At 51.2% G+C, this 15,824-nt stretch overlaps 1 protein-coding gene across 1 annotated transcript in view; it reads left to right on the top strand.

Annotated features, from left to right (window-relative positions):
- CARM1 (coactivator associated arginine methyltransferase 1) overlaps window positions 1-15,824 on the top strand; it is a 219,720-nt gene that overhangs the window by 53,613 nt on the left and 150,283 nt on the right. The window contains exon 2 of the mRNA XM_086961573.1: window positions 10,250-10,375. Within this exon, the coding sequence (XP_086817699.1) occupies window positions 10,250-10,375 (126 nt within the window). The remainder of the gene's footprint in view (window positions 1-10,249; window positions 10,376-15,824) is intronic.

The raw sequence follows: 15,824 nt of genomic DNA, 5'->3' as shown, positions 1-15,824 counted from the left end.
ACCACACACATCACCACCCTCACACATCACCACCCTCACACATCACCACCCACACACATCACCACCCTCACAACCACACACACAACCACACACACAACCACACACATCACCACACACACACCACACACATCACCACACACATCACCCACACACACACCACACACATCACCACACACATCACCACACACATCACCACACACATCACCACACACATCACCACACACATCACCACACACATCACCACCACATCACCACACACATCACCACACACACACCACACACACCACCAACACCACACCACCACACACACCACCACACACACCACCCACACACCACCACCACCACCACACACACACCACTACACACACCACCACATACACACACCACCACATACACACACCACCACATACACACACCACCACATACACACACAACCACATACACACACAACCACATACACACACAACCACATACACACACAACCACATACACACACAACACATACACACACAACCACATACACACACAACCACATACACACACAACCACATACACACACAACCACATACACACACACCACATACACACACAACCACATACACACACAACCACATACACACACAACCACATACACAACCACATACACACACAACCACACACACACAACCACACACACACAACCACCACACACACCACCACACACACACACCACCACACACACTCCACCACACACACTCCACCACACACACACCACCACACACACAACCACACACATACCACACACACACAACCACACATACACAACCACACATACACAACCACACATACACAACCACACATACACAACCACACATACACAACCACACATACACAACCACACATACACAACCACACATACACAACCACACATACACAACCACACATACACAACCACACATACACAACCACACATACACAACCACACATACACAACCACACATACAACCCATACAATCACACACAACCACACCCACCCACACAACCGCAAACACACAACCACACACACAACCACATCCAACCACACACACAACCACACACACAACCACACACACAACCACACACACAACCACACACACAACCACACACACAACCACATCCAACCACACACACAACCACACACACACAACCACACACACACAACCACACACAACCACACACAACCACACACACACACAACCACACACACACACAACCACACACACACACAACCACACACACACACACACAACCACACACACACAACCACACACACACAACCACACACACACACACAACCACACACACACACACAACCACACACACACACACACAACCACACACACACACACACACACAACCACACACACACAACCACACACACACAACCACACATACACAACCACACACACAACCACACACACACAACCACACACACACACAACCACACACACACACACACAACCACACACACACACACACAACCACACACACACACACACAACCACACACACACACAACTACACACACACACAACCACACACACACACAACCACACACACACACACACACACAACCACACACACACAACCACACACACACAACCACACACACACAACCACACACACACACAACCACACACACACACACACACACACAACCACACACACACACAACCACACACACACAACCACACACACACACACAACCACACACACACACAACCACACATACACAACCACACACACACAACCACACACACAACCACACACACACAACCACACACACACACAACCACACACACACACACACACACACACACACACACAACCACACATACACAACCACACACACACAACCACACACACAACCACACACACACACACAACCACACACACACACACAACCGCACACACACACACAACCGCACACACACACACACAACCACACACACACACACACAACCACACACACACACAACCACACACACACACACACAACCACACACACACAACCACACACACACAACCACACACACACACAACCACACACACACACACACACACAACCACACACACACAACCACACACACACACACACACACACACACACACACACAACCACACACACACACAACCACACACACACAACCACACACACACAACCACACACACACAACCACACACACACACAACCACACACACACACACACAACCACACACACACACACAACTACACACACACACAACCACACAAACACACAACTACACACACAACCACACACACACACAACCACACACACACACAACCACACACACACACAACCACACACACACAACTACACACACAACCACACACATCTATCTATCGACCACACTCTATCTGTCTATCTATCACACTCGCTCTATCGCCATCACTTTATCTATCTATCGCCCTCCCTTTATCTATCGCACTACCACAGCATCACTAAGGGGCCCCACAACATCACTCGTGGGGCCCCCCGCATCATTTGGGGGGGCGCCACCGCAGCATCACTCGGGGGGCGCCACCGCAGCATCACTCGGGGGGCGCCACCGCAGCATCACTCGGGGGGCGCCACCGCAGCATCACTCGGGGGGCGCCACCGCAGCATCACTCGGGGGGCGCCACCGCAGCATCACTCGGGGGGCGCCACCGCAGCATCACTCGGGGGGCGCCACCGCAGCATCACTCGGGGGGCGCCACCGCAGCATCACTCGGGGGGCGCCACCGCAGCATCACTCGGGGGGCGCCACCGCAGCATCACTCGGGGGGCGCCACCGCAGCATCACTCGGGGGGCGCCACCGCAGCATCACTCGGGGGGCGCCACCGCAGCATCACTCGGGGGGCGCCACCGCAGCATCACTCGGGGGGCGCCACCGCAGCATCACTCGGGGGGCGCCACCGCAGCATCACTCGGGGGGCGCCACCGCAGCATCACTCGGGGGGCGCCACCGCAGCATCACTCGGGGGGCGCCACCGCAGCATCACTCGGGGGGCGCCACCGCAGCATCACTCGGGGGGGCGCCACCGCAGCATCACTCGGGGGGCGCCACCGCAGCATCACTCGGGGGGCGCCACCGCAGCATCACTCGGGGGGCGCCACCGCAGCATCACTCGGGGGGCGCCACCGCAGCATCACTCGGGGGGCGCCACCGCAGCATCACTCGGGGGGCGCCACCGCAGCATCACTCGGGGGGCGCCACCGCAGCATCACTCGGGGGGCGCCACCGCAGCATCACTCGGGGGGCGCCACCGCAGCATCACTCGGGGGGCCCCACCGCAGCATCACTCGGGGGGCGCCACCGCAGCATCACTCGGGGGGCCCCACCGCAGCATCACTCGGGGGGCCCCACCGCAGCATCACTCGGGGGGCCCCACCGCAGCATCACTCGGGGGGCCCCACCGCAGCATCACTCGGGGGGCCCCACCGCAGCATCACTCGGGGGGGCCCCACCGCAGCATCACTCGGGGGGGCCCCACCGCAGCATCACTCGGGGGGGCCCCACCGCAGCATCACTCGGGGGGGCCCCACCGCAGCATCACTCGGGGGGGCCCCACCGCAGCATCACTCGGGGGGCCCCCCCACAGCATCACTTGGGGGGGGGGGGGCCCACGCATCACTCGGGGGGGGGGGGCCCCCCCGCATCACTCGGGGGGGGGGGCCCCCCCCGCATCACTCGGGGGGGGGGAAGGGGCCCCCCGCATCACTCGGGGGGGGGGGGGCCCCCCCGCATCACTCGGAGGGGGCCCCCCCGCATCACTCGGAGGGGGCCCCCCCGCATCACTCGGGGGGCCCCCCACAGCATCACTTGGGGGGGGGGGGCCCACGCATCACTCGGGGGGGGCCCCCCCGCATCACTCGGGGGGGAAGGGGCCCCCCGCATCACTCGGGGGGGGGGCCCCCCCGCATCACTCGGAGGGGGCCCCCCCGCATCACTCGGGGGGGGGGGGCCCCCGCATCACTCGGAGGGGGCCCCCCCGCATCACTCGGGGGGGCCCCCCCGCATCACTCGGGGGGGCCCCTTCGCATCACTCGGGGGTGCCCCCCCGCATCACTCGGGGGTGCCCCCCGCATCACTCGGGGGTGCCCCCCCGCATCACTCGGGGGTGCCCCCCCGCATCACTCGGGGGTGCCCCCCGCATCACTCGGGGGGCCCCACGGCAGCATCACTCGGGGGGGTGGGGCCCCACGGCAGCATCACTCGGGGGGGGGGGGGCCCACGGCAGCATCACTCGGGGGGGGGGGGGGGGGGGCCCACGGCAGCATCACTCGGGGGGGGGGGGCCCACGGCAGCATCACTCGGGGGGGGGGGGGGCCCCACGGGCGCATCACTCGGGGGGCCCCCCCGCATCAATCGGGGGGCCCCCCGCATCACTCGGGGGGGGCCCCCCCGCATCACTCGGGGGGGCCCCCCCGAATCATCACTCGGGGGGGGCCCCCCGCCGCATCACTCGGGGGGGGGGCCCCCGCCGCATCACTCGGGGGGGGCCCCCCCGCCGCATCATTCGGGGGGGGGGGGGCCCCCGCCGCATCACTCGGGGGGGGGGGGGCCCCCCCGCCGCATCACTCGGGGGGCCCCACCGCAGCATCACTTGGGGGGCCCCACCGCAGCATCACTTGGGGGGCCCCACCGCAGCATCACTTGGGGGGCCCCACCGCAGCATCACTCGGGGGGGCCCCCCCGCATCATCACTCGGGGACCCCCCGCATCACTCGGGGGGGGGGGGGCCCACGGCAGCATCACTCGGGGGGGGGGGGCCCCACGGCAGCATCACTCGGGGGGGGGCCCCACGGCAGCATCACTCGGGGAGGCCCCCCCGCATCACTCGGGGGGGGGGCCCCCCCGCATCAATCGGGGGGCCCCCCGCATCACTCGGGGGGGGGGGGGGGCCCCCGCATCACTCGGGAGGGGGGGCCCCGCATCACTCGGGAGGGGGGGCCCCCCGCATCACTCGGGAGGGGGGGCCCCCCGCATCACTCGGGGGGGGGGCCCGCATCACTCGGGGGGGGGGGGCCCGCATCACTCGGGGGGGCCCCCCGCATCACTCGGGGGGGCCCCCCGCATCACTCGGGGGGGCCCCCTGCATCATCACTCGGGGGGCCCCCCCGAATCATCACTCGGGGGGCCCCCCGCCGCATCACTCGGGGGGGCCCCACCGCAGCATCACTCGGGGGGGGGGGGGCCCCACCGCAGCATCACTCGGGGGGGGGGGGCCCCACCGCAGCATCACTCGGGGGGGGGGGGCCCCCACCGCAGCATCACTCGGGGGGGGCCCCCACCGCAGCATCACTCGGGGAGGGGGGCCCCCACCGCAGCATCACTCGGGGGGGGGGCCCCCACCGCAGCATCACTCGGGGGGGGGGGCCCCCACCGCAGCATCACTCGGGGGGGCCCCCACCGCAGCATCACTCGGTCGGCGCCACCGCAGCATCACTCGTCGCAACCATTCAACAACAACTGGTTCAAATATGTTCTCTCAATGTTTCAAGCTTCATTACACATGTCACAAAAAGATGTTAATATTTCACTTCTGTTCTTGGTTTTTCGTCACAATAAAATACACTGAACATAATCTTTCCAAAAGTTATTTACAAAGGTTTAAGCTATTGCCATTATAAATTACAACACTTTTTATTAAAGTAGTAATTATTTTAAAAAAATCCAAGCCATTGTTATTTGGAATATCAATACATCAAAGGCACGTAAATACAAAACATGTTGCATTAGAAATGTTATAGGTGTCACATTTGCAAAAGTTAACAGTATTGGCATTGTAAATGACAAAGATATTAATTTCGCTATTTTCAAAACCAACACATAACTACAAAATGTGTAATTTATAATACCAATAGCTCAAATTTTCCTAATGCGAGACCTATTGCATTGCAAATGCTTGTTCCTATTCCTGCGGAATAGGACAGGGGCGAGCCCTAAACAAGCATTCTTGAACCAGCTTTGGGGTATCACTCATGAGCCCGGCTTACAGTATGGACCAACTCTGTTAAACTAGGCCAAAGCTGAAGTGGTCTCATTGTTGAGAGGACACGCTAGGGTTGTGTAAATATCCCATTCCGGCAGCCTGGGGTACGATCTTGACAGCATTACAAATAGCATCATCCTCAGAGAACCCTCTGGTTGTTCCTGGCACAGATTGATTTGGATGTATAATAACCTGTGGAATGACTTGTTATCATTATGTACAATAATATACGTACTACTTGCGCACAATTGCTAGGGTACCATAATCCATTATTGTGATGATGCAAATGAGCCGAAACGAAGGAGATATAGGCGTAAAAGCGGCTCTTTTCCACACCCTCCTAACCTCCCTTCTTTCTTTTTTGGTTATCTTTCCCTGTTAATTAGATGATAATTAATCTATAGTTACAGCCGTATCTAGTTCTTTCTTATAAGTAGCCTCACGACAATGTTGGAAGGAGACACTTGAGCAACGCTCAGGCGGATCATTTGTTGAACTGTAATCTGAAGACATGCTTGACGAATGTAGTGATCCAGTGAGTAGCTCTGAATGCAGATAGTATAACAGTTGTATTAATTGACCACTAACCCGATATATGATTACAGTCAACATAGATAATGTTAGCATACCCACTGACTCTGTACGGTGTACAATGTGATCCGGGAAGGGTATGCCTAGATATGGTTCCCCTGTTCCTGGTGCCACTGCAATTAAACTATCCGGGCTGATGAGTGATTTTTTTTTAGATGTTTGTCGTTTTTCAATGATGCATGTTACAATACCGGTATATACTGTTAACAGTAGAATCAGTTGGAATCGAATCACATTGTACACCGTACGGAGTCAGTGGGGATGTATGACGTTACGACGCATACTTTAACAACGCATACCATTACAACGCAATTTTTACAACGCAGGATCCTTTACAACGAATGCCTTTACACCGCATGACATAATAAAAATGTAATTAAAAAATATTAATTAATTTTATTTATTAAATTAATTTTTTTCAATGTATTTGTAAATATATATATATATTTTTTTTTAACAAGTGTAGGTGTTTAAAAATAATATTCTAACTCCAGGGGGGAGTAATAGTAGGGTAAGTGCTGGATAATGTAGGGGTAAAAATTACTATTCTAACTCCAGGGGGGTGTAATAGTAGGGCAAGTGCTGGATAGTGTAGGGGTAAAAATTACTTATATTAAAAAAAAAATGTTTTAATGAAATGATATACTTACCTATACTTACGTTGTAATGGCATGCGTTGAAATAGCATCTGCGATGTAATGGCATGCGTTGTAAAGGCATTCGTTGTAAAGGATCCTGCGTTGTAGTAGTTGCGTTGGGTCCAAGCTGGAATGACATGGTAGACAAAAAAATGGATTTAGGCCCAGATCTCTGTACTGGGAGTGAAAGTTTGACATTGTTCAGAATTCCATCTATCAATTGTTGTTTTTGCATTTGTCACCCGAGTGGTACGTGTATGCCTAGACATGGGTCCCATGCTCTCCATGCCACTAGAGTCAAGCTAGCCTGGCTGATGGGGGGGGTGATACCCCAAAACCAGTTCCCGGATGCTTGTTTCTGTTCCAGGGAGGACATGGCCTGGCAGTTCAGGCTGGTCTGTTCTCATGGGGAGCAGGGTCAAGACTGTTCAAACAAGCAGTAAATATCTTTCTTCGCATAATGGGGCGCACAGGGTGGGGTGGGGGGAGGGTTAAGGAGACTTCCATACCAGGATTACGCTTTACCTGAAAACCAAATGTAGGGACAGTTCAAGGAGTCCTTTGTATTTCTCAGTGTTGATCAAGAAGGAGCATTGACTAGTGGCCTTTAACTTGAGAAGTTTGGCAGCAAAGTAAACAATCCAAGCTTCAGAGCCTGTTCTTTCGGGCATAGTGGCTGACGCTGGCAGCTGATGGGTTTGCATTTGGCACGCCAGTGGTATATCCACGCCTGTGTCCCATTTTTAATAATCCGGGTCTGCACTTTCTTGGAGAACTAGAGTGCACACTGCCAACAAAAATGGCACCTCTAGTTGTCCGCAAGGAGTAAAAATGGCTTCCTCACCCAGGTAGCAGAAAGTATTGCCATGCGGACACCGTCCTGTCTTCCCAATGAAGTCAAAGCAGCAATGGGGCAGATTCAAAGTGCAACACCAGGAAAAAGATTAATGAATACACGCAGGTAAAATCTGCAAAAAAACACGTAGGGTATTCCAACAAACTAAAAGCAGTCTACCTCAGGCTGTGTGTCCGCGCCCAAGTAAAGGGTGTTGCATCCCTGACTGCTGCTCAGGAATGTGCCTGAAGTCACCTTACATGGGGCACCAGGTGTGGGTAAGGTGCTGTGTAAATATACACTCACAGATTCATCAAAGCTACACAACAATAAACCAGAAAACCGGATTCACAAGTAAAATGCTACTGTTAAGGCGCAGTACTCGAAACTTGTTGGACCGGATTGGGTAGAGTGCATGTCTGCTTAAGTGTGTATAATATCTGTTTTTTTAAATGATGGTTCTGCAAACTGAGCCATGCTGACAGCTTGTTGAAACAATGCAATTAATATATATTAAACTACTAATACCCATGGCAGAATCTTGCCATCTTGAATGGTCAGGTGTTAACCTATAAACCATGTGCCACAGATCATTGGCTGTAGGGGTCAGAGATTCTCTGCCCTTTTCCCCTCTAGTTAGAGCAGATTTGATGTTTATCGATAAACCCGTGTTTAGAAGCTTGCGTGGAGCTGGCCAGCTTCTACCTGACTATGAGTTCTGCTTAAACTGCTGGTACTTCTGTTGGGATTGTCCTTTATCCAAGCATATTTCACTGTTGCCAGTGCTGCTGCTGTTCTATGATGAGTGACGCTTGGATGCTGCTGCCCATAATGGGTATTTGTTGTGAGTGTTAGAGAAGCATGTTGTAATTTTGAGTATAGCTTGCTTTTTATTCAGAATGTTATGTACCTAAGTTCTGTGAGCCTTGTGATGTAACAGGTTGAGTGTTCCACCTACGGCTCAGTTATCCACTGGCTGGACAGGGAGTGCTGTGTTTTTCGTCATCTGTAATAGTCCACTATCAACTCAATGTTTCACTACCTGTGTGTTCAGTAGAAAAATTGTCTACCGGACAAACATGGAATTTCGTTTTTGTTTAGCATAATTGCGGTTGCATTTCTCTTCTACCCTGTTCTGCTCACAGGCTTAGCTGAGATGCTTTTGTGTCCTTCTTCATGACTAGATTGTCTTTATCACTCTTAACCGTTCGCTCTTTGAGTTGACTATCCGGTAACACTTGAGGCCACCCGGGATAGATATAGATGTTGAATAAGGACTAACTCATAGCAAGAAAACGCAAGTGACGTGATTCTATTTATAACGAGGAAGAAGTCTTATTGCTATAAAAGGTAGGAAGTTTGACTAATTTTGCACTTCTCTCCAGGTTGTACAAATAATGCACACCACCTGTTTAAGTGTCCAGTTAGAGCTCATTTCCTGTCCAGCAATAGAGGTAGATCCTTGGGGGGCCACCAGCCCTCTATTAAGTCAATGCCTCCAAACGGTTGTTGGATTAAAAAATGCCTTGACCTCCTCTCTCCGGTTAGGGCAGGTAAACGCCTGTTCTCAAAGAAGAGGTAACCTCCCCCACCACCCCTAACCCCTTTGGTTCAATAGAAGCTTGGGGAAGTAGTTCTTAAGAGGGCTATCAATTATTGTATTTCCCTGTGTAAATTATTCCAATGGGACTAAGGCGTGAATGGGGTAGTGTGTCCACAAAATCTTCTCAATTAGCACTAACTAATCTGGCATTTAGAGACCTAAATTTTAAGACATTTCTGTACTATTCTGCTGAAAGCAGCAATTCAAACCTAATTTTCTGGTTTAGTACATGTAAATGGGCGCCTCTATTTGCACGAAGTAGTATCTCTCCCTAATGTTCTGTGATGGTCATACACCAGACTGTGAAAATGGTGTGGACTTCCATTCACTTTTATATGAGCTACATTTGTATAGAGGTCATGGAATTTTGTTTGGAAGCTAAATGGAAACAAACTGGTTCTTTCTTCAGAGTGGTTGGGCAAATTTCATTTTGGCAAAGACTTCTCTGCAGGCGGTGTGAATTCTTGGATTGTTCGTCAGTTCAGAAAATGATCTACTGTATAACTGATTTCCGGTGATTCACATGTGATCCTTAACTCCTTTTTTTCCCCCCTTCTTTGCAGATGAGGAAGTGTGTGTATTTAAATGTTCTGTGTCACGTGAAACGGAGTGCAGTCGGGTTGGCAAACAGTCATTTATCATCACATTGGGCTGCAACAGTGTACTAATACAGTTTGCAACGCCGAACGGTAAGTAGGTCAGTCTGTGAAGGTGTTGGAGGCTGTTTGAAAACCATAGTCAGTTGACAGACTTATGCTGCAGCACATACTTTTTTTGGTCTTGCCTACAACTGTATTTGGAAAACCTTTAGTGGACCGTGCCAAAACGTAACTTTAGCCTGTTCAGCCCACTGAATATCATTGGTTGGATTTCTTGTCAATATCATTTGCTTCCTTATTATTTAAGTTTTTTTTCTGTCTTCTGATTAGTTAACTCATATCCTTCTACTGCTTACATTCAGGGAACTACTTTCTTATAGGAAGTGCAATGCACTTCCTTACTCTCGCCCTCCTCTTCCTGGTCCTCTATGCTGCTTCCTCCACTCTGTGTTGCTGTCCCATAGTTGCTTTCCCGATCCAGTCCTATCGCATTCTGCTTTTAATTTAATATTGGCTGCTCTTCCTCCAAGCTTCTCTGTTCCACTTCTTTTCCATTGCATTCACTACCTTTTTTACCGCCTCTTTCTGTTATATGCTGGCTAAACATTTGGTTTTGCCAGAGGCCACATGCGTCCTGTAAAGCACAGTCATATGCAAAACCAATAGTTATTGCCAGCCATGCTCGAAGTATAACTGGAAAACATTGTATTCTATCTTTCAAGGATGGCCTTCATGTTTTAAAAAAGATAGTTTGAAGTTTTAAAATAGACCTGTAAATGTCAAAGCACTTTATAATGCACAAAGTGTTAGGGCTAACATGAGAACACATGAGCAGAGGGTAAAGGTTAATGGAGGCAAGAGTGTTATAAATGTTTAAGCCTGACCGGGTATTGTAGAGAGACCCAGGACATTGAAGATGGGATGCAAGTTCTTACAACTGGCCCTTGTGCTGGCAAAAAGGCGAGTGGCTATTGGCTTGATGGGAATCAGGGACCCCAGTTGCGAGTTGTGGGTGGGAGAAATGACAAAATGGGCCTTGGGTCAGACTAGATGATAAAGTCCAGGTAGACCTGGAGACCTAAGCAGAGATCTATGATTTTCTCGGCTATGGTGAGGGATGCCTGTTTGCTAGGGTTGGAACTCCTCCTGGGGGCGGTGTCCTCTGTGTGGCGAGGCTTGTTGCTAGTGGACGGGACCCCATTAGGAGAGGACCCTGGGGTGTGTATTGCCTCTAGGGACCCACCCAACGGCGATATCAACTTTGATGGACACAACATCCCCCGAGCACTGTCTACTGAAGTGTGGACAGTGGGGGACACCCACGGGGGGGGGGTGGTAGCTGGTTGATCTATTCAACGTTGCCAATCTGCTGCATTACGATTTTTACTTGATGGTATTCATGTAGTGGGGAGAATGAGGGGAGGGAGAGGGTGTGCAACAACAATTACGAGGTTATGCTACTGATTTTCCATGTACAAGTGTTCTTATGAAAAACCACCAAAAAGAACTGTCAAAATTGTCTAAGCATTCGACAGTCTGCACAAGACAAGTATGCAACATATACAGGATTAAACTTTCTGAACTGGTGCAGACCTGCTCAATGGCGGAAGGTCATTTACTCTATTCTCAATATCTACTTTTCCCGCAAAACTCCTCATGGTCTGAGTGACAGTTGCGTCCTCCCCGGCCTTTAGAGTTGAAGCCACTATCTCACTTTATAAGAACTGAACCATTCTTATCCAAGCCTCTGACTGCAATCTAATGTTGTTTGACAACTTTTCCCCCATCATGAAGACAGTCGATAACTTCAGTGTCGCTCCCCTTAGAGGGGCTAGCCTAGCAAGGGTCCCCAATCCGTGCAAATTATATCTCCAGCATCTTCATCACCAGTGGCCAACCAGACATCTGTTCCGAAGGGCCCCCCTCTAGCTACCCCTACTCAGAATAACAATTCTCCAGTATTAGGGGTGTCTTTCATAGTTTCACATGCTTGAATATTCCCCGTCGTCGAATTGGGAGTCCCACAGGACATAAAATAGCAGTAATATATGCATATATAAGTACAATTATTATAATTATAAAAAATACATATACATGTATATAAATACAGTAAACTCAAAAGTACCATAGAACTGAATAGGCCCATAGAAAGCCTAAGGGAGAAAACTCAACTTGGTAACATATCAGTGTCATTATGTTTTGGTCCAAATTCCAGCCAATCAGGCTGCAGTTCCCTCTAGAACCTTCTCCTCAGAAGCCCAAGACCTCAGATTTTCTACCGCACGTCGTGTGAAGGGAGTCTCCCTGAGCTCTGCTCAGTTTTTTCTTCAATTTTTCCTGTTATTTCTTCAAAATGACTTCAAATAAGAAATCTTTGTTTAAAGCTTGCCCTTCCTGTGGTAAACTGCGCCTTTTCCATGAGGATCCTCACAGTAAATGCATTTATTGTCTCTACCCAGACCACGAGGTTAAGAACTGTAAGTACTGTCGCACTTTTCCTCCCAAGACTCTGAGGGATAGAGAGGCCCGTCTCCTTCTGTGGCTACAGAAGTTGAAGACTTCAGAGTCTGTGGTTTCTGATGTGGAAAGTTTTTTTTCTGGCATTTCTAGATCCTCTCAGAAGCGTGGGTCTGAAACTGAGGTTCCATCTCCTTTTCTTAAGAAGAGTAGACTGTTGGAAACCTCCAGGACTGTTTCCCCACAGGATTTGCTTCAGGGCACGTCTACGGGACCTGGTTCTCTGACGTCTGCGCCCAAAGCCTTGCCTTCCTCTCAGAAATCCGGCATAGGCTCGTCGACGGGCGAGTCGCGTCTTCAGCGACGACGAAGTCTGTAACCTCTACGTCGACGACAACATGTTCTATGTTTTCCACTGCTGCGTCGGCGACGATCACCTCGTCAACGACAGCCCAGGATACGAGACCCATTACGTCTATTGTTAAGATCTCATCGAGTGTCAAGTCGATGCCGTCGACGAAGAAATCATCGTCGACGCTCCCATCGTCGACGGTTCCGTCGTCGAAGCAAATACCGACGACGAAGACAAAATCATCTAAAAGAAGCTCGTCGACGATGGCCATCGCATCAGCGACGACGACTCCGTCTACGGCTAGCTCGTCCACGACCAAACCTTCAATACGAAAAAATCTTCAATTTCTGCGCCTCAGGTTGGCCATACGACTACTGCTGTTACATCAACAGGCTCGTCGGCATCTCATCCTCCTCCGGCCTCAGCTACCACTTTTACAGTGATTACTGCTTCTACCTTGAGGACAGTGCCTCTCATTCAAATAAGTCCAATAAGGAGTGGAGCATGTCTTCCTGAAAAATTGTTTCAATCAGGTGGAGAAGAATCCGGCCATGAATCGGAGGTGGAACAACTGTTTGGACAGGCATCTAGTCCCATCTGACTTGCACATTAAGTGCCAGGAGTACAGTAGTGAGGGTGACTAAGAGGAATACGTCGAAAGTGGGAATGATTTATTTCCTGTTGACGAAGCAGAGACAGTAACTTCAGAACCTGTTACACAAATACCTTTATCTTTAGTCAAAAATTTACAGCACATGCTTAATGACTATAACCGCAGGTTCCCTCCATCTACACCTGCCTCCCGAGCATCACAACCTCCTCCCCAGCCTCAACCTCAACCCCTACAAGCACCTGCTCCGGTTCCATCCGCGTCACCGGAAAGAACTCGACCTGACACTGACAATGAGGATCCTGCTCCTCACGACACTGATGACGACGATGATGTCGATATGAATGAGTGGGACAATTACAGGGCTCAAACACCTTCCACTCCGCCCACATCACCTCTTGCATCGCCTCCAGTGGACATTGCAAACTTCCATAATTTAATGGTGCGTGCAGCAAAACGCTTTCATCACACTGTCGAGAAACAGCAACATGAAAGTGAATGCTTCCTGTATGATTTTAAGGACGTTTCACAAAGACAATCCCACACAATTCCAATTATTGAATTTATTTGGTCAGAGGGTCTAAACTCATGGAACATCCTAACTCCGTACCTGCAGTCTTGCCCAGATTAGATAAAAAATATAAGGCTTCAGCGTCTGCTCCAGCCTGTTTAGTGTCACAGCCAAAAGCAGAGTCGGTTATTACTCAGGCAGCACAGAAAAGATCTCGTAATCCGGCTACACCACTCACGTCTCCTGCTGATCAGGAAGGCCGCAAGTTGGACTCTATAGGAAAAACGTTTACTACAATGGCGGCCACTACTGTCAGAGCGGCAAACACCTTGGCAATTCTGGGCGGTTACGACCGCCAAATGTGGTCCGAGATTGCCGCACTGATGCCTGAGGCCATCCGTGCAGAAGCGCAGGCTATTATCCAAGAGGGAGAGGTAATTTCATCTGAAATTATCGAATGTGCGCTTGACATTTCATCCACAGGCTTTCGCCAATTAGCTGGGGCTGCAGTCTTGAGGCGTCAAGGCTGGCTGAAATCTACAACATTTCGCCCAGAAGTACAAGCAAAAGTCCTCGACTTGCCTTACGATGGAGAGTCTTTATTTGGCAAGCATGTAGACGATGCTTTTGAGGCGATCAAAAAGGACACTGACACCGCAAAGTCCTTGGCTACTCTCCAATACAAAAAGCGGCCCTTTCGGGGGGCACGAGGTAGAGGCGGTGGCTCCTCTACTTTTCGTGGATCAGGCCAGTATCGCTCATACAATACCTACGGCGATAACCGGCAGAGAGGTTCTTACCAAAACCAGAATCGTCAGTCTTCCTCCAGACCATACCAACGGAAAACAACTTATAGAGGTGGCGCAAACAACAAGAAACCGTGACAGTCTCAGTTCCTTTTGTCTGCCGACTGTGCATCTTGGAGGTCGCATCTCAAAATACTTTTGCAAATGGTCCGAAATCACCTCTGACCAATGGGTCCTGGACGTTATCTCCAAAGGCCATACCCTGGAGTTCACAAAATTCCCTCCCACTCATCCACCTTCGGGGCCACCCTCCCCCCACCTCAAAGAACTTTTGGCCCAGGTAAAATTAATGATCCAAAAAGGGGCCATCGATGTAGTGCCGCAAGGTCAACGCAGCAAGGGATTCTATTCCCGGTTTTTCTTAGTAAAGAAAAAGTCGGGAGAATGGCGTCCACTCTTGGATTTACGGGCCCTGAACAAATTCATCATTTGCAAAACCTTTCAGATGTTAACTCTGCTTCAAATCCTGAATTACCTCAATCCAGGGGAATTCTTCTCAACGATCGACCTCTAGGACGCATATTTCCATGTGCCAATCCACCCCAGACACAGGAAGTATCTACGCTTCACAGTCGGACACCTGCACTTCCAATTCAAGGTCCTACCATTCAGCCTCCGTTCAGCACTGAGGGTCGTTACCAAGATCATGGCCCCAGTAGCTGCCTTTCTACGCCTACGAGGCATACAATTTTATCCATACCTGGACGATTGTCTCATAAAGGCTCCGAATCTTCGACTGGCAATCCAGCATACACAGTCTTGCCTCTCCCTGTTTCAACACTTGGGCCTTTCCATCAATTGCC

This window comes from Lissotriton vulgaris, chromosome 1_1 (assembly GCF_964263255.1).
Source record: "Lissotriton vulgaris chromosome 1_1, aLisVul1.2, whole genome shotgun sequence".
NCBI classification, from domain to species: Eukaryota; Metazoa; Chordata; class Amphibia; order Caudata; family Salamandridae; genus Lissotriton; species Lissotriton vulgaris.
This window is presented reverse-complemented; position numbering and strand designations above follow the sequence as displayed.